Genomic DNA, 22,546 nt, shown 5'->3' with positions numbered 1-22,546 from the left:
GGTTGTCCTGTCGAGCTGTTTTGTGGTTCGCGGCCTGTGCGTATATTGTTTGATTGTCAGCTAACTTGCTGGTTTGTCTGTTGGCTGGGTGGTTTTTCTCTTCCAAAGCAGGGAAAACGCGACGAAGATTAATCTGCTCTCTTTTTATCGTGTTGACTCTTTTGTTGGCCTTTTCCTCCTCTTCTCGTCCTTTCCTCTCTTGTATCGTCGCTAGCTCGCCTTCCTTCTCACATACGCACTCTCTTCCTCTTCTTCCCCCTCCTCCCACTCCCCATTGTCCCACCGTCTCTCTCTCTCTCTCTCACGCTTCGACCCGCTGCTGCCCACTGAACAGTACTGCTGAGCCGCTGTGCGGGCCTGAGTTTGTGCGCCCCACATGCAAAAGCGCGACATGAGGGAGAGAGACGAAAAGAGGAGGAGGATGCGTCTGGCTTTCAGCCTAGTCAGACCTTGACACATATGAAGGCAACGGCAACGCAGATGAATGCACGGCCAATCGAAAGGGGGAGGGAGGGGGGGGCACATGTGAACAGAAGCGACTTCGGCCTGCCACCTCCTTCCCCATCGCCTCCCCCCGCTGCATTTATCTTGCATGACACACTTGCATGTTGATCGTGTGTGATTCAGCGCACGGGGGGACAGGCTACTACACAACGTCGGTTGGTGCGAGTGTGCTCGGTTGCCTATGGACGTAACTTCAGACTCCCCTCTTTCTTATTTCGCTTGTTTGTTGCCCTGCTAGTAGTACGACTACTTTCCTCTTCTCCCTTTATTGCTTCCTGGTTGTTCTCCTAACCCACTGTAGACGACTCTGCGCTCACATATGTGCCACAAGTCAACAGAGAAAACACAGAGACCTGCGCACAATGTCAATTTTATTATTATTATTACCGTTTATTTTCTCTTTGTTCAACTGTGACTGGGATAATCTCCTTCCTCTTATCCGCATCTGTGTACTTATGAGGTTGTACGTGTGGCCTAGACCTGTATTAGATAAACACAGCTGAGTAAAAGCAACACATGTCCTCCACATCCACGCGATGTTTTGTTTCTTTTCTGACCCTCTCTATGACTTCCTTCGTCCTGTGCGGCGCTGTGCGTCGTCAGTCTTCTTTTTTTTTTTCCCCTCTCTTGCCTTTTTCAGTTCTTTTTTTGTCCATACTCGCCCCCTCTTTTCCTTGCCATCACTGCTCAGCTGCATTGTGTGCCTTTGCACCCCATGCCTGGGCTTCTGTATTCGTGGAATGCGTACTTCAGCGGGAATCTGTCGCTCCGCGCACTGGCGTAGCAGCAGAAGGGCTGACGAAGAAGCTGATCAACTAGTAGTACAGAAAACAAAGACGAGGAGTGACATACGCACACTCACGCAACAGAAAGGGGTGACAGAAATCAAAGCGCCCCCCCCCCCCCATTCAGCGCACACCTACGTAGCCTACATAAACAAGACGCACCAGCTAATCGCACCATAGCGCAAAATGACAGAAAAAAAGCGAACTTTCAGCACAAAGCTCGACGAAAGTCACATCAACTTAACCGCTGGCCTTTACCCCCCCCCTCTCTCTCTCTCTTCTCTGTAATGTGTGCGTTTGCATGTGTGATGGTCTGTTTGTTGTCCTGTGTTATCCATTTTAATACCATTTTTTTTCCCTTTGATATTTCTTCCCTTTCTCTTGCTCCGTTGTCCGAGTTTTAGTCTCTTCTCGAGTGTGTTGGTTTCTGCATCCGTGTACGTCAGTGCGTACCTCACTTCCTCTCTTCGCCTGCGCACCGCAGTGGAGCGGTGACGTAGGTGAGGATGTGAAGTAGTCCGCTCTTTTCAAGATCGTACTTACGCTGCAGAGTTTCATTTGCATCAGCACCCCGACTTCGTCTTTCTCCCTCCCCCCTCTCTCTTTTTCTCCTTCTGGTGCGCGTCTATTTTAACTGCCATTACCACCCGAGCAGCTTCTCGCGTTGCTGTTGTCCACCGCACAGCGCCTTTTTTTTTCTATTTACACGCTCTTTCTTTCGCTTCCAGATGCCACTTCTTTAGCAGAGCACAACTGCGTTGTGGGTGCGTTGTGTGTGTGGGTGTGTCTTTAAGTACATGTTGTTTGCGTTGAGCATTGATTTCACTTGCTTCTCCTGTGTGACTGCCTTGCAACTCAGCATGGCGTCGCTTGCTTCACTTGTACGACTATACGGAGAGCATGGAGGTTGGTAATACCATCGACGCGAAGAGCGGGCAAGATAAAAAAAAAGGCAACGGCGGAGACTGCAACCAGAGCCGAATGTAGAAGAGCTGCTGCGCTGCTGTGCGTTGTTGGCATTGCCAGGAAAACATTTCCCTTTCACTCTGTTGTTTTCTTTTGTTTTCATTTGACTTCTATTCTATTCATCACTTCCCTTCAGCTACTGACCCATGCGCGGCCACTGTCGTCTCGTGCGCCTGATGGAAGCCCTCACTGAGCGTCTGCACATGTGTCATCCCCTTTGTATTACTTCTCCCCTTTGCATAATTCTACTGAAGACGTGAACTGGTTTGGTTTATTCAATTGCTGCTGCTGCGGCGGCGTCTTTGGCAGCTACTGTTTCGCATGTCCTTCTTGTCCGGAACATCCCCTCGCTCTCAGCAACTTGGGCTTGTGTCTGTGCTTTGTGGTATGGGTGCGTAGTTGTGGTGATGCGTCCGTGTCTATGTCGTGGAATACGTCAAGAGAGATTCTTCAGTGTTCTCTCTCTTTACCGCTTCTCGCCACCCCTCTGCAACACTCTGAGTTGTTCTTCAGCCCCCCTTCCCTCTCTCCCCTTTTCCCCCTCGCTACTTTATACGCTTCTCTTACCTTTCTCTTTTTCTCGCTGCTCATCGTTCTTTCCTTCTCTTATACTCCCTTCAAACATTTTTCTTCCTCTTCCTCACTTCCTGCCTTTCCCTGCCATTCGCCTCTCTCAGCCCCCACCTCTCTTTCGTTCGCCCGCGTGCGTTTTGCTGTTGCTGTTTTGCCGATACTTTCCCATCCCCTCTCTCTCGTTTAGTTTTTGTCTGCCCTGGTCTGGGGTGCTTGTGCGAAGAGTTTCTCTTGCGGCGCTCCTGGCTCCCTTTTCTCGCACGCATACATCTGCTTCCTTCTCTTCTCTCCAGTGGGGCGTACGTCTCTCTATATATTTTTTGCGCTTTTTTATTGTTCGCTTCCTGCACACCGCAGTCACAGCATTTTTCCTCCTCCTCCTTCCCCCCTCTTCCTCATTGGCAAAAGGCTGTTTTGCCCTCTCATGTAGGGGTGTCTCCACTACTATTCTTCATTGCGTGTGTGTGTGCGTGAGTGGCTTCCAGCTGCGACGTGCGGGCGGTGTATATGTGGAGGGAGGGCATGATCGTCTCTCTTTCCTCCCTACTTATGTCGTGGAGGATGTAAAATCATTTTCGTGTTGTCTCTGCGAGTTCACGTCAGTGCCACTCGACCAACCCCCTTTCCTCCATTATGCTAGCCACCGGGTGAGACATGGCGGATAAGGGAAGGGGCAGATCCTGCACCTTGGTAGAAGTCACCGAACAAATATACACAGCGATCCTGTAAGTGTGGAAATAGAGAATCCTGTTCCCCCCCCCCCCCTTCTCCCCCCCCTGACCACGACCAACGCGATAGTGTAATGGCCCATCGCCAGTTCGAAAAATGAGATGGATCCCCTCATTTCAGCAGTGGCCATCTCCCTCTTTCCCTTCGCTTTCTCTGATCTCACACTAGAGAGGGAAGAAAGTATGCAGTTAAAGGACACAAGAGGAGGAAAGGGTGTGTAGTAGTGTACAGAGAAAGCAGAAAAAATATTGTGAGAGCTACCGCTAGCACACTTGTTACCACTAGCTCCCTTGCCACTTGCTTGACCTCAGCTCCTTTTTCCCTCCCCTTTGCCCTAAAGTACTCGCCGCTTCCTCTGTTGTCCACTGCGGTCATGCGGACAGTATTTTTTGGGCTCCGTTGATGTGCTGCTTTGACAGACCAGTATGCGCCCATACGCTACTATCTTATTCATTCCCATCTCCACCGCTGTTCTTCTTGACTTCTGTTCCTTTTCTGCGTTTTGCTCAGCTGCACAGTGTGACGGCAACAAAGCGACAGGTGAGTGCAAAGTGCGCCAGCAACACACGAGGAGGCGAGGCCTCTTGTCACATCTTATCCTGTTGGTTATCTGAAAGCTGCTGAGCTCAATAAAAGGCGTGGTGGAAGAACAGTAGACACCGCAGGGTGACGGAATGCTTAGCCTGTGCCGTCTGCCCCTACTGCCGCACCGAGGCAGAGGTCTACTTCGCCCCAACGACCTGCTGCGGTGTACCTTTCAGCCGAACCTCACTTCCCTCACGAACCAGGTGAACCGCAACGAGTACTTCCTCAAGTTTGGCAACAAGAACATCCCGATAGGTGTTCCACGGGTGTCTCGGCGCGACGTGCGGCCCATCTCCACCCTACACGAAACACCACACCTGCTCGTCGCTGGCCGCAACTACGCGAACGGGTTCGCTGGAAACCAATTTCTGCTCGTGCAGAAGGAGAAGAAGGAGTGCATCTTCGTCGACGCGGCGGATGACTGGCCAGATGACTGGGTCTCTTTCATCGCCACCTCCGGCCTACGCCCGACGCACTTCTTTCTTACACACTGCCACGTCGACTGCATCGTCAACCTCAACGCATTTCTGGCCGTGATGGAGCAACACTTCCACGCGCGACTGGGGCTCATGTGGTGCCCGGCAGAGCAGTCATGGGTGGACGCCTTTCCACGCGCTTGTGAGCGGTACGGCCGCATCGAGGAGATGCGGCAGCCCCTGCCACTGCTGCGGAACAGCCTGTACAGCTACTACACCTACGCGAATCAGCTGGGTCAGCGAAAAGACGCTCTGAATGTGGCAGCTGGTGGACGTGGCTCCCCATCGCCGCCTGTGCTGTCCCGGCAGTTGGTTCGTTCAAACGACATCCTGCTCTCCAGCGCCACGAACCGCTCCACCTCGTTTTACGAGTTTGGCCCTCACTCGCTGCTGCACTACGTTTTCACACCCGGGCACTCACCTGGGCATATGATGCTGTCCCTCCCACGCGAGCGACTGCTTTTCACCGGTGATGTTCTCTTCTACAACGGTGTTGGCCGCGTCGACCTGCCGTGGGGATCGGGGGAAAGACTGGCAGAGAGCCTTCTGACTCTGGAGGGGTATCCAGACAACACCGTGCTGCTGCCTGCTCACGGCCGCCTCACCACACTGGGGCGAGAGCGACGGGAGAACCGTGCCCTACGTGTTCTGTACGAGCGCCGCGCCGCTGGTGATCAGCGGGTGTCCATTGGCTACAACACTGGGTATCTGTGAGCGCCTCTTCATGTCGGCCCACCTCTCTTGGTATGGCGATCCTGCCAGCCGCTTTGTTGTTGTTGCCCTTCCATCCTTTCGTTTAGTGCCATTCGTAGAGGTTCACTGGCACATGACATTCTGACGCGGGAAACTCTCAAGAAGGCTCGTCACACAAGGAGTATACACACACACATGCATGTGCAGTCTCCAGGGTGCTGTTTGCACTTCATATAAATGCATACATATATATATATATGTATATATTCATCCTGGCTGAGTAGTTTGCGTGCATCATCGTGGCCTCCTTGGAAGACGCGCTCCCCCCTATTCTCTGCGCCCCTCTACACGTCCCTTCTCTTTCCCTCACTGCGTACCCCCTCCCTCCTTCACTCACTCATTTTCTCCTCCTTTCTTTGTCGCGCTGAAACGGTACTCACCGGCCTTCACGGAACAGCCGTACACCATACAAACCACTTCTGAACAGCGATGCCGTCGTGGGTGTGCCCCGAGTGCGACTACGAGAATGAAGCGAGAGACGCGATCTGCGCCGCATGCGAGGCGGACTGCCCTACAGGTGGTCAGACCGCCGCCGCGGCGGATGAAGACGACGCGTACGCGCACATCCACGTTGGTGTAATCGTGGAGTGCGAAGACGCGCCCAACACCAAGCTGAAGCGCCTGAAGGTCAACGTGGGTCAGGGCAACCTGATACCCGTCGTGACGGCAGCGACTAATGTAAAGCAGGACGACCACGTCGTCGTGGCCTGTGTTGGGGCCGAGGTGAAGGGCGAGACCGTGACCAGGACAACAGTCAAGGGGTTCCCTTCGCAGGGGATGTTGTGCGACGCAGGCATGCTGGGGTGGGTCGGCGGCGGCGTCGGCGCGGCAGTGACGTTGCCGGAGTCCTTTCCTGCGGGCGCGCGTCCGCCGAACAGCCGCCCGCGCGGTAACGCTGTGTGAAAATGTGGACGAGGACGAAAGTTCAGTCATGAAAAGCAACGGCACAGGCTGGTTTCGCTCGCGCAAGTCGCTGGCGCCACCACCATGAGCACGGTGTGAGTTTAGACGTGTCTGATGGTTGAGGTGCCCCCCGTGTCTTTCTCCCAGCCGCGTGGCAGATGCAATCGTACACGCTCTTCTACACCATCAAACGGAAAAACAGCGAGAGTTGCCCTGCGGTTTCTTGGCTGCACGTTGCCCCTTCTTCCTCCCCCTCCGTCTCTTGCGGGTTTCCTCTTCCCCACTTCTTTTTTTTTTTTTCTTCCGTATTGTTGTTGACCCACAGCGCAGGAAGTGTGGGTGAATGTAGGGGGGAGGGGGAGGGCAGTGTCATTATTGGGCTGCCCGCTTATGGCAGCGACGTGTGGTTTTTGTGAAGCCACGGCTTCGCTACGCGCCTGGGCTTTATGTTTGTTTTCACTGACTCCGTGGAATCAGCTTTTTACATCTCTCTCCGTCTTCTACGCATCCCCCCCCCTCTCTCTCTCATCCTTGTGCACCTCAGTGCGAAAACACATCTCCCCTCTTGCCTTAAGCCCAGCCTCGCACATTCTGCAGCCGTTTAGCTGCGTTTCACTTTGTTGATGATGAGCTGGAGAAGGGCACCGCTGCTGTGCACTGTCTACTTACCGCATCTCGACTCTTCGCCATTCACATCGCTCGTGGGAGTAAGACTCTTGCTACCCGTAGACCTCGCCTCTTTCTTTGGTTCTCCCTGCTGACATGAGCATGTGTCTGCTGTGCTATCAAGCCAGGAACCGAGGCAAACCCAAAAGGAGGAGCCAAAACAAGCACGTTTTCCTCTTCAGCAGCGGTTTGGTCTGCCATGGGGTCTTTTCTTTTGCTGTACCCCCTTTTCCCATCCCCACTCCCTTCGAAGCACGCGTGTGTCTAGCCTGCATCTGCAGTGATTATCTGCCCTGAACCTCATCGGCGCAACGCGACCTCGCGCCCCAACTCCTCCCCTTCCGCTTGCCCCCCCCCCCCCCTCATCTTTTGCTTCCTTCCCTTCCTATACTTTTACTCTATCCCGCTCTCGTTTTTGCTTGCTGAAAAGTCTCTCCTCTTTCTACTTTCATATTACGAATGTGTGCGTGTCTGCGCACGAGGAATCTACGGCGCAAGACGAAAGAGGAAGGGAAGCGGGCAACCGTGGCGCCACTGGTGTCGTATCCCTTCAACTTGTGCTGTCCTGTGACTCCATTACTCCTGTTTTTTTTTCCTCTTCCTTCTCCCCTTTGTTGCCGCTGCTCTTGTGGCTGAAATGGGCTCACGTTCTCAATTAATGTATCCTCTTGTTGTCTTCCTCCCCACAGACCGTAACATGTCTGTAGCGACGCTCTTTTCATTTGCGGTCTCTTTCGTAGCCATCCTTTTCTTTTTCGTTTCTTCGTCGTTAATTCTTGTCGCTCGTTGCGTATCACCACCGCTGTCGACATTGGTTTTCTGCCCCCCCCCCCCCCCCCCCCTCACCCCTCACCCCTCCCTCACCAGGTCTCTCAGAACACTTGGGCTCTCTACTACTACTACTACGTCTGAGGTATTGTGCGGTTTACATCGGCCTCTGTGCCTCTGTCTGTAGGTGGTGTTCTCTTTGGTGAGCTTTGCCGCACCGCCTGATTTGAAGCTCAGGCACACCGGAGGAAGGACACTGGCCATTGACTCAGAGAGCCAACATGCCGTTTCCTACTTCATCAATCGGCTATTTTTTTTTCTCCGTTAGCGCGTGCCCGGTCGTCGTTGCCGCTGCTTCTGATATTTTCAATGCCTTCGCAATCGAGCGGCTCACTGTGTGTGCGCTCCATGTCACTCCTCTGCACTTGTCTAGCAAAGCACTTTTTCGTTACGCCCCTTTGTTGCTGTACTGCCCGTGTTCGTCTTGCTATTCTTCATCGTTCCCGGCATGACGCGAGGGGCCCTTCGCTCGCGTCATGCCGGGGCCCAGCGCCCGCTCCTCGAGGAGGTCAAAGCCGTCCCCCACCCCTGCGCCAACGCCAAGCCACTGCTGGCGGCGACAGAGTCCAGCCCCCACCAGGCAGCGCGGGCCAGAGTGACGTGCCGCTGCTGATGCCGGCGGCCAGGTCGCGGACGGCGTGGCGTTGGGGCGGCCTGCGACAGTGCACGCGCTTGCGCCACCCGTGCGGCGGGCAGCGCGTCGTGGCGTCGGGTAGGGTTTGAGACAGGGGCGGTGCTCCTATGGCTGAGTCGGCGCATTGCTGTAATGCGTGTGCCTGCCGCTGCAGGGCAGCACGCGGATGGGCCTGCGACAGGCCGGGTGGAGTGGTGTTTGACTCGTGTGGCATACAAGGGAACGAACAGGCTGAAAGTCAAGCCTTTTTTTGGTGTCTCACTCGCGCAGTATCATGACCTCTATGGACGTACGTTTTCTTCCCCAACTTGCATCTCTTCTTTTTTTTTCCCAACGTCTGTCTCTCTCCTCTCTTCTCGCTTGTGATGTAATGTAGCTGCTCAGCGGACATCTATCCTATTCATCATAGCACTTCCGTTAAGAACGAAGTCATAACTGCACTCACTGACTAATTCGCAAAGAAAAGGGTATCCACAACTGCTGGGAGGTTTCCCCGCTTTTTCGTTTTCGTTTTAGTGCGTTGTTACCTTGCTGCTCTGGAGCGTGGCCAGCACTGCGTTTTCTTTTCGTTGGTTGGTGCGTCTGTTTCCTTTAGCGGCGTGTGTTCAGACCGTTGCTCTAGTGTATGTGAGTCGGTGTGTTAAGTGGCGTGCATCACGTGCGCTATCGTCTTCGATCACGTGTGCCTACCCATTGTCAGTGGCGCGAGGCTGACATATTTGTTATTTGCTGCCTTTCTATTGGGCGCTGATGATCGCTGGTCAGTTCCTTCCTTGAGTTGATCTTGGGCATCGCTACCATTCCATCTGAACACACACACACACACACACACACACACACATCCTGACGTCTTCGCTGTTAGTGAGGAGTGGCGAGGGACCGACTGCTACGCCAAAAAAACGCCTTTCTTGCTTCGTCTTCCTCTCTGTGTCGATCAACTTGATACCTGCGTGATCATATGCGGTAGACGCCCTTGTGGAGCAAGAGAAGAGGACGACGTACTCGAACGAAGAAGAAGCATTACCGAGCCTGGAGATCCACGCTGCGTGCGAGGTTGTACCTCCGCTGAGGAAGGCAGAAAAACGCCTGGCAACGCAGCATTGAAGCAACGCAAAGAGGAGCGCCATCAGCCATTCACTCGCTTGCCTCCACCCCAGCAGACACTGATGGATGACACGTCGTTTTTGTCTGGTATGTCCAACCTCAATGAGGGCATTGGTGAGACAACCTACGGCCGCTGCATTTCTATCTTCGTGATCAGCTGCGAGCCCTCACTCGATGAGCTAGCGGTGCGCCTCGGTGGGCCTGGGTGCCCGTGGGAGACGGTCCACCTCCCTATGCAGCAACCCGTCGTTCTGTACCGCCACCCAGACGCCCGCGTAGCGCGTCGTGCGACCGAGCTCGCGTTCGCCACAAAGGCGTATGCCGAGAGCCCCGAAGCCGACGCGGACGACGTGCATCCGAGCAGGGACATGGTGGCCATGGACGTACTTACGAGCACCACCATCAGCGCCGCTGGCTCGACACTGGCGACATGTACTGTGTTCGCTGTGCCAGCTAGCGGCCTTGTGACGGAGCTCACCGCCGCTACAGAGGTGCTAGACGGCGCTTGCGATGCAGAGGTCGCACGCGGGGCCTTACAGCCGCCGCTGCACGTCTGCATCCATTGGGTGATCGGGGAGATGCTGCCAGGGTACACCCCGCCGGCGGTGGATGAGACAAAGACTGGAGAGAGTGACGATGCAGAAGACGAAGGAACGGCCCACGGTTGGGAAGATGAGAGGGGTGAAAGTGAGGGTAGTCGCGGAGGCGGCGCACCGGCGCCGCTCACCCCTACAGCGCTCGAGAATGTGGCTACCATCCCACTCAGTCCAGGGGAGCTGTTGGCGCTAGCATCTCCGCCTCAGCCGGCTTTCGCGGAGGTTAGTGTGGCGGTAGTGGAGAAGCGGGATGGCGAGACAACGACACTAGGGGAGGTGCCCGCTCACTCAACTCCTACCCACGACAGCAACAATGGCAATGACGCATGCCCACGCAAGAACCACGGCACGGTAACAGTAGGCAGCGAGGAGGGGCACTGGACCAGCAACGGTGTGACAACAAACAACGAGGGGTCTTCGGCTGCCACACCGCCGGCTGAAATGGCAGCTGCCACCGTTCATGACGAAGAAGCATCAGATGAGCAGGGTGGCGACGTCGAGAAGGCTTCGGCGGGAGTCTCAGCGCGGAGCAACTCGCCTATCCTTCTGGGTCCTTTCTCCGCCCACGACGACGTAGTTGCTCCCGCAGTAACGTGGACAGCAGACAGAGACGACGACGGCAGTGGCGCACTTGCACTCGGAAAGGATGGGCAACCAGTGGCTTCTGCAGCCTTCCCTGCGCTCTCGTCACCCTTGCACTGCAAGACACCGCGTCGCCAGCGCCCGCGCAACTACCGTTCTAGCACTGTTCAGATGGAGATGTTCCCGGAGATGGCTCGATCGTCACAAGGAGGGGGCGAGCGCGATGCGACAACGGAGAACTCCGTACAGATAAGCGAGGACGACGACGACGCGGAAAACGTGGCGCCAGCAATGGCGCACATTAGCCCACCCCTGCCGCTACCACCGGCAGAGGAGACGGTTCAGTCTCACGTTGGCTATTCAGCACCACAGGAGGTGGCGCCGGCGCTGGACTCTGACGTTATGACGCATGTTCAAGTCAGCAACGAGGCCGCAGCCTCATACAACAACGTGCTCACACCGCTTTCCTCAAATTCCGTGACGGATGGCGCGCTTGGCCACCAACGGCAGGCGCCACCGACGCTCGAAGCGCATCACGGCACCACAGTCGCCTTGAAGGCGCCACCCTCGCCACGGCCAACCGTGGAGAACCTATTCGAGGGGGCCAATAGCACCGCACTTATCGTGATAGTGGGGGTTGTAGCTATCTACAACGCCAGCGACGCAACAGACCCGCACCGTATTGTGTCTGTGGAGCTCACGACCGCGTCAGTTGACAAGAGGAACACGCCGGATCCCCCTGCGCCGCACACATCCACTTTCTCGTTCTGCACCACGCCGGCCCTGAGAGGCCTAGCGGCGGCGGTCCCGCAAGTGAGCAGACCCGTTTTACTCTTCTCCCGGCGCCAGAGTGATGCAAATAGTACTGCTGACGACGACGGCACAGACGTTGCTGGTGCGGCCGCTGATGTACCCCCTGTTTTGCATGCAACCTGCACCCTCACAGAGCAGGTTACATCCACCGAAGAAGGCACGCCAAGTGACTGCACATGGACGACGCTGTGGACGAGCGCGGCTGATGTGGCATCGGGGCACGGATTGCCATCCCTGTCGGCGTTCTCTCCGGCATCCACATCACCGATTAGCCTCGAGGTGCGCTTCACCGGCCACAACGGTGACGTGGTCCTCACACAGTGGACGTACATGACTGTGAGTGCGTATCGCGACGCGGTGCTGAACCTGCGTTCGTGTGTCCCAGGGAAAGTGGCGCAGCCGGTTCTGCAGATGCTCCTCATAGGTGAACCGCGGTCAAAGGCGAGAAAACAAAAGATGTTGAGCCGCCGGGACCCACTGATGGCCACTGTGTGGGTGAGTTCGACGTCCTCATCCGACTCGACGCGCGCCGGCGGCGTTGCGCACCGTGCTGTAGCTGTAAGTACGGCGTACAACATCGTGCAACAGCCGGTCAGCGTACCACTGCGTGGTCCGCTCGTCTACGTGGCGGTGCAGCCCTCTTCGTCATCTTCCGTGTGGCATTCCCAGCCAATTTTCTCGCGCATCTTCTCCAGCGTGTGGACGCCTTTGACGGCATCCCTGCGCGATGGCGACCTTTGTGCTGACTCTTCTTCATCTCACGCGGCGGTCTTGTATTACCGCGTTGTCGACGCCTCGACTGCAGCCGCCGCTGCGGAGTTGTCGTGGTTGCCTGCATCGCCTCGCGAAGAGCCTGGAGCATTCCACAAGAGCAGTGAGACGGAAGAACTGCGCGAGGTCACCATCACAGTTCAGCCCTCCGCGACTTTTATTCCAGCGTTGCCGCCCTCCACTGGCCGCCATACGAGCACTGGCATATCGACAGTCGCCGGTGAGTCCAACATGGCTTTCCGATCTGCCTCAGCGTGGAATCTCGTTCTCTGTCATGCTATGACGCGCGCCGTTCTCGCTGAGGCCTCTCTGGCAGCAGGCGTGCTCACCTACCACTGCTTTCTTCCCGTGTTGCGTGACAGACGCGCTGCGTCTGGAAAGTGTGGCAGTTTGGGTACAGCTAGCATCATCCGCCCTGGTGCCTCTTCCGCCAGCGAGGCGGCTTACCTTCCATGGGAGGTGCTCCTGGTTCCCGCCGCTGGCTTGCCCAAGCGGGACTGTGGAGCGAGTACGCCGTCGAAGCTAGGAGCAGCAGCGATGCGGCCCAATACTCGATCCGCCGCACCGACTACTCCATCAAGTCGTGACGGAAGTCTTGCTTCGCCGAAAGCCACAAGTGTCGCTGACCCCAACGCGTGGTCGGGCCCCATGTGGATTTCTTCCTCCGCGCTGTACGCCGCCCCATCCACTGGCACGCAGTGGAAGACGTCCATATGTGTATCTTCGCCACCGGCTTCTCTGACGGTGACGGCGCCCACGCTGTGCTCCCCCCCTGCGGCCCTAAGCTCTCAGTTCAAAGTGACGTGTGCTATTCGTTCCCACACGCTCGGCACCGATTCCGCCGTGTTTTGTCTGCGCTCGCTGCGCCTCGTACCGTCTTCCGTGCCCTGCGGAGTACAGGCGCCACCGACAGGCGCATCGCTATTGTCTCCGTCTCAGGTGCAGTTGTGGTTCACTACCAGCGGCAGCAGCTCAGAAGAGGTGCGCGCTGCCTGGGGAACGGCGGACGTGCCCTCGGTGAAGGTGGTGCAACACGCATGGGCGCCAACAGTGCCTGCATCTAGAAGCTACTGCACACCTGCTCTGCACGTAGATGCCGAGGGTCAGTTGGAGTCCACTGGCTTACCGGTTCTACTCTCAACGACCAACGCGCGTGCGAGGTTGTGCGTGGCGCTGACCACTTCGGCGGAGATAACGACAGCGTCAGACGGGGCGGCTGACACGGAAGCACTGCGACGATGTGTTGCGATGGTGCGCAAGCGTGCAATTCATTGCTACAAGAAGAACCACACATCGTCCAATACTGAGCAAGGTAGCCATGAAGGTGAGAATCAGCAGCGGGCGAAGCCGCAGTTGACGGAGGAGCAGATGGCAGAGGTGTTTGTGCAGTGCGTCAACGCCGTCGCGATGAGCGTTGACAACTACGCGGAAGTTGATCTGAGCCCCTCCCTTGTGGCGGCGAGCGAGCGGCCCGGGAAGACGCGGCACCGACTTCTTCTCAGCTCCGTCAGCGGTACCATCCGCATGAGTCATCATATGGTGCTTGAGCTTCAGGGTCAGTGGATCAAGATGCCGAGCCGAGTGACGGTGGTGTCAGAGGACTACATGCCATCGCCACGGATGTGGGCCTTGCGGCGCAGCTGCGTCGTGCGGCACCCAGACCTGCCACCGCGAGCTGTGTGCAGCCGTATGGGCGTTTCAGAGGAGATTCCACTGACGCAGAAGGCGCTGGAGGCGTATATGGGCTACGATGTGGTAGTGCAAAGTGTACCACTCGACTACACCGATCCGTCAGAGTACGCCGTGCAGACCCGACTGCCGGGGCTACTGTACGACGAGTTCGTTGTGCAGATGAAGCAGCAGGAGGAATGGCTGCGGCCCTACTGCGAGACCGTTCGCATCGAATCCTCTGGACCGGTGGCCGCGCCGCTAAGACGAGGAGGCCGCGTTGCAGCAACGGCGGAGGGGTCTGCCAATGACAATAACGACACGGCGTTCAAAGAAACTGCAGAGCTGTTTGACAACATCTTCGGCCCGACCGGGCTTGCCCACGCTTCCTACGTATCGGGGTCGTCGCGCAAGGTAGCCGTCGTCCATTTTTTCTTCGGTGACGCCTACACGACGCGTACCGTGCTGAACGTGTCCTGCACGACGTCCGCCGCCGCAAGGGGCAAAATCGCAAACGTCCCAACGCAGGTCTACGGCAACGGCTACAACCCTCTGCCACTTTCTCCAGGTGGATCTGTACCATCAATGAAGAAAGTCACGGCCGGCAGCGCCGCGTCGTCGTCGTCTTCTGTTCAGGTGCTGTGCGACAGTCTGACCCGCTCTTCGACGCTCTACAGCGTTCTTCCAGCGAGCATCGCGATGCACCAGTTCCCTGATGAGAGCCATCATCGTTATCCGTCCGAACTCACATGGTATCACGGTAGTCTCAGCATCGAGAGCGAGGAGGAACAGCGGCGACGCGAGGAGGGTGAAACGGCATGGAAGCGCGGTCTGGCAGAGGAGAGGCTGGGCCCGCATCAAAAGCCGAGCTCACTTGTTGTGTCCGCGATCACGCAGCATCCGTACGACTGCCTGCCACTGGTGGTCGAGCCGTCGCTGACGCGGAGTGCAGACGGGCGGTACTACATCGTCTTCGGCGGTCTCTCGACAACAACCGGGACTGCCTTGTCAAGCGTGTACGTGTTCGACGACACCGTGCAGACGTGGCAGCGGCTGCGCCCGCGGTTGAGCACTTGTGACATGGTCTCCCTTTCTACCCCTGCGGCGGCGCCGATGCCTCGCTACGGCCACACGGCCGTCTATCGCCCTGCTGACGGTGCCATCTATGTTTTTGGTGGCCGTGGCCACTGCGATGGTGCTGCTGCGTTGGTGTACGGCGATGTGTGGAGGATGTCGTGGGACGCTGGTGCAGGCACAGTGGCTGCAACAGAGCTGCACTGCACGTGGGCTGACGCACCGTCCGCTGCCGCTGGGGATAGTGAGAATCACATCTCCTTCTCGATGCTTACCGGTGACTTTGGGGGTAGACTGGCCCGCTGGCGCCATGCGGCGGTGCTGCACGACGACTACATTGTGGTGCTCGGGGGTCAGTCCAGCACCGGCGCGTGCTGCTCGTGTGCGGAGGTACTGTACCTCGACCTCACTACGCAGGAGTGGACTGCACGCCGCAGCTTCGGTACCGAGGTGCCGTGCCCACGATACGGGCTTACCGCGACTGTTGCAAGCGGAGGCGCAGCTCTCTACATTTTTGGCGGTCGGGGGCACGAACCGAGCAAGGCTGGGCCGCTGAACAGTGTGGCACACTCCGGCAACCCCCCGAGGAGCGATGTGAACGGTGACGAAGCAGACAGAGATGAGGAGCAAAGTGTGGTGGCCTTGTCAGATTTCTTCAAGATGGACCTCATCACGCGCATGTGGAGTCGCGTGGAGCCGAACGGCACCGTGCGACCGCCAGCGCTGGAGCTTGCTGACATGACTTCGTGCATCCTCGATGGCTGTCCCGTGATCCTGCTCGTTGGCGGCCGCACCAACGACGCCGTGGTAGCGACACCGACAGCGGAGCCGGCAGTCGCGGCGCAGCTGATGGTGTTTCTCTTCTCCACCGCAACCCTCTTTTGGCGCATCGTGCGCATGGACTGCACTCCGGTTGCGGCGCGCTTTGGACTGCGGGTGGTGGCGTCGGCAGTCTCAGCCGAGGCGTTGAGGTTGAGGCGCAAAACTAGGAATGCACAGCGGGCCGACTCGTCGTGCGTGCGCCGTGCATTGCCGTCGCGCGGACAGCATATAGGCAGCATTCTTGTCGTCGGCGGGCTGCCACTGGAGGAGGCGGACGTCGCGCAGACGCCACCCGTTATCTCGGTGCTTCTTGCCGCCGGCAGTGGAAGCGCTGCGGCCAGCCGCTGTGTCGCCAGTGTCTCTCGTGCGATGGGGGAATCCCTATCCTCGCAACAAAGACCTCTCACACCGTGGCCGCCGACAGTGTCGCGTGCTACTGCGATGCGGCGACCAATGACCGGCCAGACGCGAACGGCATCACGCAAGCCACATCCGCAGCCACCAGGCCATCACCGCGTGCCAGCCACTGCACCTGGATGGCCAAATACATTCCCGAGCATACGTGCAGGCGGCGACGGGAGCTACGAGTACTATGGGGCGGCGGGGGCTCTTGCGCTGTCAACAACATCCCCCGTTGCTTTCTGCCACTTGGCGGAGCATTCACCCGGTCCTTCCTCAGTGTCAGGGCGTGCCACCACTGCGCCAACGCCCTTGGGCCCCCATCATCATCCGTCGTGCTACAGCACCCTAACACCCTGGCAGCAGCGCCAACTTGTTCGGCGACTGTACACGCAAGGCATCGAAAAACGTGCTGTCGTTCGCCAGCAGATGCAAGCCCAGGTAGATAAAGAGCGCACCACACCTGCCTTCCGCGCTAACAGGAGTTGCAGACGCTCCCCTGGCGTTCGTCGTAGCTTGATACAGGCTGGGCAGCTCTCAGCGCCGTTGCACCGCCTACCTAATGGCACAACCGCGGCCGTGAGCGAGGCGTCAATGCTGCCAGCAGCTCAGAACACGATCGCGGCCAACGTCGGCGATTGCGCCAACGTTTCACTGAGTCACCGGAACTTGCCGAACGCCTTTCACGTGCGCGTCCGCAGGAGCGGTAGTACCAGCTGCAGTAGTAGTCTGACGACGTCTAGCAGCATTCGCAGCAGCGTCTCTAGCTGCGGTGATTCGGAGTGGGACGCTGAAGTTGTGGAGCTGCCCCCGGAAAACGCCTCTTCGACGGGCCTCTCGGGCAAGGGTGACAAGTCGGACAGCGAATGTGCGAAGAATGTGGAGGAGGAGGAGGCAGGTGCTGAGGCTTCTGAAGTAGAATCAGTTGCATCCGAGCCAGGCGACGCGCTGGCAGGCACTGCTGCGATACTGCATGACAACTCCGCAAAAGCAGCACAGAAAGAGGCGGTAGTGGCAGAGAATGAGTCTGAAGCGAGCAAGTCTTGGGAGGAAAACGACGACCACTTCGAAAATGCATCATCGGGGAACTCTTCGGCGATGCTGCAGTCGCGAAACGCCGTGGTGACCTCCACGGGCGCCACAGTGCTGATCCCGATGCTGTGGTATGTCCCGCCGGCTGACATGGAGAACGAGGAGGAGAAAGTGGAGGGCGAGGAGGACGATGCTTCTGTAGCCACGTCTTCGGAGGCTTTCGCGGCACCTGTCGCGTCGAGTCCGTCGCACACGGATGAGGTGTCCCCAGATGCAGAAGTGGAGGAAGAGAAGTCGCGCGAGGTCGAGCAGCAAGCACCTGAGGAGCCGGCTACACCGCCTCTAGCGCCGCTGGTGGCGAACGGGAACGCTGTCGCTGGTAATGAGGCGGCCGCCACCCCGATTTCGCTTGAGACGCGGGAAGAAGAGGATGAGGTGAACTCAATGGAGAAGGACGATGACTACGCCGATGCCGACTGGGAAAACATCTCGAAAGCAGAGGAAAGCGACGACCACGAGGACGGAGTCAAGTCCGAAAGCAGCGCAGAAAGTTGCACCGCCATTCGCGAGGTGGTGGAGGGGTCGCAGGAGGTTCTGACCCCGCTACTTGCACCACGCGAGCACGCCACACTGCTGTTGTCGCCACTGCCACAGGAGGCATGCTACATGTCGGAACCCACCGACCACGAAATGAGCAGTGACAGGGTCACGGAAAGTGTTGATGATGCGAAAGTCGCCGCGGTGCCGGTAGAGTTGTCGGAAGTAGCGACGACCTCGTCGCTTTCCTCACCTACTGAAGCTGCGGCACTGCCGAGCTCGAACCCTGACAGTTATGCCCACGGAAGTGATGTGGCAGAGAAACCTTTTGGTGCCTTCTCTGAGGAAGCTGACTTTCCCAACATAGCAGATGAGGGAGATGGCATGTCCTCTCGTGCCTCGTCATTGACAGATGTCCTCGCAGTCGTCGTACCGGCTGTGGAGGCGCCGGCAGCACCTGTCTCTTCACTTCAGAGCTTGCATGCGGGTGATGAGCAGGACAATAGTGAGGTGTCGTCCTCGCCTGCAGTGGGAACGCCGCATCTGGCAGCAGTGGAGGAGGACGATAAAGCCAAAGCGGTGTTGGAAGAGTCTCAACAGAACACCGACGCTGTAGTGGAGCAGCTGCCTGCGACATCGCTCACTCCTTCGAGCACGTCTTTCGCTGTGCCGGATCCGGCCGCTGAGTCGCCTATGCCTGCTTCTTTCTCCTACAACCGAGGGGACTCGATTCAAGGGGCGGAGGCAGAAGCCCTCCACACCACTGCAACGCCACCGCAGGAGGTGGTAGGACTGCCCCTGGCAGGGCCTGCGGACATCGGCGATGGGGATGCCAGTGATGAGGTAGAGACGCCTATCGATGAAAGCGAGGCTGCCACGCCCCCTCTGGTGGCGGAGCAGCCAGAGGAGAGGGCGCGTCTATCTGACGTGAGCGGCGGCGAGGATGTCGTTGCCGCCAATACTGCACAGCCCTCTGACCAGCAGCGAATAACGCCGCCGCCTTCTATTCTCTCAGACGCGCTGGAGGGATTGGCAGGTGTGCCCAGTTTGCTTGCCCTCTCAGTTGCTAATGAACACGTCGACGACGCTGGCGAGGCTACCACTTCTCCTCCCGCGCATGAGGAGCCGGAACAGATCGTGAAGGAGGATGCCTCTGCGTTAGAACTGGAGGGATCGTCGTGGGGCGACCAGGCTGACGGCCCTGCGGTCGAGGCTGTGCCAGCAAAAGATCGATCCGACGCGGAACACGAGGAGGAGGATGCGGAAGAGCTGCCCTGCCCGGGCAGCAAGGCCGAGGTGGAAGAGAGCCAGTACACCGAGAAGCTGCAGGACGACAGCGACCTTAGCGAGCTGTCCGGCGTGCAGGACGGTGCTGTGAAAAGTGGCGTAGCAGCAGCAGCAGATGTGAACAAAGAGGCGGCCAAGCAGTCTTCCGCCGCAATGATGCAGTCGCGACATGGTGGGATGTCGATGGGGGAGGAACAGGTCGACGCCCCGGTCACCGCGTCAGCAACTGTGTCATCTGTGCACAACGACGGCGACTCGGCGCTGTCCACGCCAGCTGCCTCACCGGGAGAGGAAAGGGAGTACGGCGACTGGGAGGGGCTGAACGAAGACTCGGGCCGTGCTGCAACGTTTTCCAATGTGGAGGACGCTGTGGCTGCAAAGCAGTCGGTGAGCGCGTTCCCCATGCCGACGCACGAGGAGACGCCAGACAGCTGGAGTGAACTGTCGCCCGCGGAGGAGGACGCGCCCCTGCAGGAGAATCAATTTGCACCGGGCTCAGCGGAGTCCTCCAAGTCCAAGAAGGATGACGTCGTTCTGCTGTCGGATGAGGTGAATGCCTGGGAGCTGTCCACCCCTGCCGCTGCCGCGTCGACGTACTCGAAGGAGGAGACGCCAGCGACGCAAGCCAACGCATCTCTGCCACCGCAGGTCGTGGCGGAGGACGCCTATGAGGAGCCTGACACGCAAGCCTCAAGTGAAGAGGAGGTGGAAGGAACTACTGTGGAGCTGAACGACGGTCGAGATCTGCTCGACCGTCGTCGCGGTGTAGTGGAGACGCTACAGGAGGACGATTTCGACTTTTAGTGTCGGGTAAGCTATTCACGTTCTTTGTTTTCGAGCGGTAGTGCTCGTGTACCTTATAGGACGATGAGGGAGGGCTGCTGATGGTTCTCCATGGATGGATGGATGAAGCATCTGCGTGTCTGGGTGCGAGTGGCTTCCTCTCGTCACTTTCTTGTTGCTTGCCCCGATGACGATACACTCGCTTCGTCTGCGCTCATTGATGCGCCGACAAGTCGGTGCGTGCACGCTGTTGGTGCTGCTGTTCGTCTCTGATGCAATGCTTTTTCTTTCTGTATCAATATCGGTTTACCCCCTCGTAGTAGGGTTGATTACGTCTCCATGTGTGTGTGTGTGTGTGTGTGTATGGGGGTGGTTCTGTGTGTGCTCCCCCCTCTCCCCCTCTCAGCCAAAGTAGGGGGAGCCAAAGCGAAGGAAACGGACACGCGCAAAGGAACAACAGAGACAATTCCCCAGAGAAGAGCGCCTTTGGGTTTTTCTTTTTGTTCTCACCACTGTAGTGACAACCGCACCCCCGATGTGCCTGTGCGGCCTGGACACCACACACGCGTGCGTGGTAGGCACCTCTTTGTCTGGTGTATGCTCGAGCCAACTGATGATCACGCCACGTACCGTGGTGATTCTCTTTTGATTTTCACTCGCTCAGAGTGCGTCACTGCTGCATGGGGGAAGTGATGTATTCGGTGCAAGGGGAGAATCGGTAGGGAGACAGACAGGTGCCTATAGATGTCCCCACCTCTTCTTGTCCACCCAACCAGAGAGAGACGGACCGGGCCTCTGATTTCACTCTTTTCACTCATTGTCTCTTTTTGTCTTCCTGTTGCTTCTGTCTAGGGAATGGCGCTCCTCCCTCTCCCCAAGAGGGGAGCCTGCTGGTGTGCCTGCCATACAGAGCGTCGCGGCTCGTCTTAAGGGTCACCTTGGCGCGGATACTGGGCTGCAAGGGTGGTGAGATTGGCAAGTGCGGCCTCCCTCCCCGACGGATTTGTAGGCATGCCTTACAGCGGGATGCTGGCGAAGAAGAAGCACACCTACTCGTCGGCGTGGTTGCGTCGCAGGGTACGCAGCCACTCCTGCGATGAGCAGCCAGCCGTGGTGACGTGCCTGGTGTATCTGAGCCGATACTTTGCGGAGGACGGAGTTCTGCACCTGGTGGCAGCTATACATCGTCGGTGTTTCTCATGTTCCACTTTGACGCCGAAGTCGCTGTTTGAAGCGGCGGCGACCCCTCCATTTTGCGTGTGGCTGCTCTGCGACACGGGTGGCCGAGGCGGTGTGCTCCCGGGACCACGGGGTGGGCGTGATTGGCATGCCGGAGCGCTGGGGCGGGTGGCCGCCGCAGCATCGTGGACGCGACGACGGCGCTTGGCAGTGACAGGGCGCAGGTGAGCACGCCGTTTCTGCACGCAACAGAGGCAACCACTTCGGCGGCGCATCGCTGCGCCCTGAGCGCTGCTGCCGCGTATTGCCATGGAGCACCACGAGCATGCTGGGCGTTTCGCTAGCGCGCCCCTCGCAGAACCGGCTGATGGCAGGGTTCGGCTCGCTAAGCAGCGGCGCGTCGCTCTGGCCCGCGCTGCCTGGTGGGTGCTTGACCCTTTCGCCGCCAGCCGTGGCTTGGCGTTGACGCAGGGTTGGGGGACGGCTTTGACCTCCTCGAGGAGCGGGCGCTGGACCCCGGCGTGCCCCGAGCGAAGGGCCCCTTTTCCTTGGAAAAGGAACGCTGGTACGCAGGACTCGGGTAGGACAAAAATGAGAGCTGCAGGGATTGAACCTGCGACCCCTGGATTTGGAATCCAATGCTCTACCACTGAGCTAAGCCCCCGTTGCTGAGAAGAATATTGGTATTACCTCTTCAATACCGTATCCTCTTGACGGCGCGTTCCGCGCGGTACATGTCGCAATTGTGGTCCAACGGTTAAGATCCCCGCCTTCCAAGCGGGTGACCCGGGTTCGACTCCCGGCAATTGCACCTTTTCACCCCCAAAGGTCAGCAAAGACATAAAAACGCACTCCGTGGGGCTCGAACCCACGACCACGAGGTTAAAAGCCACGCGCTCTACCAACTGAGCTAGGAGTGCGTTGTCCAGGAGCACGTGCAAGAGCGCGTGTGTACCGCTTGGAAATGAACACACCTGGAAAATGCATTTCTTCGCGTGGATCCGTCCTTCTCAAAGCAAGACCGTACTCTGAACAGAATCGTTTTATGAGTACAACCTCTTAATTGAAAAGAAACCGAGTTTCACATCCTGATGATGACGGTTGCTTTCTCCGCCCGGAGAGCGTTTCGATGAACGGCAGGAGAGAGTTCCAGAAGGATCCTTTTCGTTTCGCCGTTCCACCTTCCCGCCGTGGAGGTGGGCGCGCAGCATTGTTTTTTTTTTTTTGGAGAAGCGTGCTACGGACAAAAAACGACCCCTGCAGGACTCGAACCTGCAACCCTCAGATCCGAAGTCTGATGCGCTTCCATTGCGCCAAGAGGCCGTCGATGAACGTGACAGTAAGGTCCGGGACCGCTACAGCCATGTGTGGCCGCAGCATAGAGGCTACCTGACAAGGCCGCTTAGCACAGTGGCAGTGCATTGGTCTTGTAAACCAAGGGTCCCGAGTTCAATTCTCGGAGTGGCCTTTTTTGTGTTCCGTGAGCCGCTATGGGGA

General features: G+C 57.8%; 3 protein-coding genes and 6 non-coding genes across 9 annotated transcripts; 6 read left to right on the top strand and 3 right to left on the bottom strand.

Moving 5' to 3' along the window:
• Positions 1-4,231: 4,231 nt before the first annotated feature.
• Positions 4,232-5,332, top strand: LBRM_23_0680 (metallo-beta-lactamase family protein-like protein; the record flags this gene model as incomplete). Its single annotated transcript, XM_001565090.1, has 1 exon — positions 4,232-5,332. One exon carries the CDS (start codon positions 4,232-4,234, stop codon positions 5,330-5,332), a length of 1,101 nt encoding a protein of 366 aa, XP_001565140.1.
• Positions 5,333-5,800: 468 nt separating this feature from the next.
• Positions 5,801-6,274, top strand: LBRM_23_0670 (hypothetical protein; the record flags this gene model as incomplete). Its single annotated transcript, XM_001565089.1, has 1 exon — positions 5,801-6,274. One exon carries the CDS (start codon positions 5,801-5,803, stop codon positions 6,272-6,274), a length of 474 nt encoding a protein of 157 aa, XP_001565139.1.
• A 3,294-nt stretch (positions 6,275-9,568) lies between these two features.
• On the top strand, positions 9,569-19,891 carry LBRM_23_0660 (hypothetical protein; the record flags this gene model as incomplete). The annotated part of the gene is made up of 1 exon (XM_001565088.2): positions 9,569-19,891. The coding sequence occupies one exon, from the start codon at positions 9,569-9,571 to the stop codon at positions 19,889-19,891; it is 10,323 nt and encodes a 3,440-aa protein (XP_001565138.2).
• Positions 19,892-21,641: 1,750 nt separating this feature from the next.
• LBRM_23_tRNA10 lies at positions 21,642-21,713 on the bottom strand. Its single transcript has one exon. It is a non-coding gene; the product is annotated as a tRNA-Trp (tRNA).
• Positions 21,714-21,788: 75 nt separating this feature from the next.
• Positions 21,789-21,863, top strand: LBRM_23_tRNA9. Its single transcript has one exon. It is a non-coding gene; the product is annotated as a tRNA-Gly (tRNA).
• Positions 21,864-21,896: 33 nt separating this feature from the next.
• On the bottom strand, positions 21,897-21,969 carry LBRM_23_tRNA8. The gene has a single exon. It is a non-coding gene; the product is annotated as a tRNA-Lys (tRNA).
• Positions 21,970-22,066: 97 nt separating this feature from the next.
• On the top strand, positions 22,067-22,208 carry LBRM_23_snRNA2. Its single transcript, XR_001182250.1, has one exon. It is a non-coding gene; the product is annotated as a small nuclear RNA, U3 snRNA (small nuclear RNA).
• Positions 22,209-22,300: 92 nt separating this feature from the next.
• Positions 22,301-22,372, bottom strand: LBRM_23_tRNA7. Its single transcript has one exon. It is a non-coding gene; the product is annotated as a tRNA-Arg (tRNA).
• Positions 22,373-22,445: 73 nt separating this feature from the next.
• Positions 22,446-22,517, top strand: LBRM_23_tRNA6. Its single transcript has one exon. It is a non-coding gene; the product is annotated as a tRNA-Thr (tRNA).
• The last annotated feature ends 29 nt before the right edge of the window (positions 22,518-22,546 follow it).

The sequence above is a fragment of the Leishmania braziliensis genome, chromosome 23, assembly GCF_000002845.2.
Source record: "Leishmania braziliensis MHOM/BR/75/M2904 complete genome, chromosome 23".
Lineage (NCBI taxonomy): Eukaryota > Euglenozoa > Kinetoplastea > Trypanosomatida > Trypanosomatidae > Leishmania > Leishmania braziliensis.
This window is presented reverse-complemented; position numbering and strand designations above follow the sequence as displayed.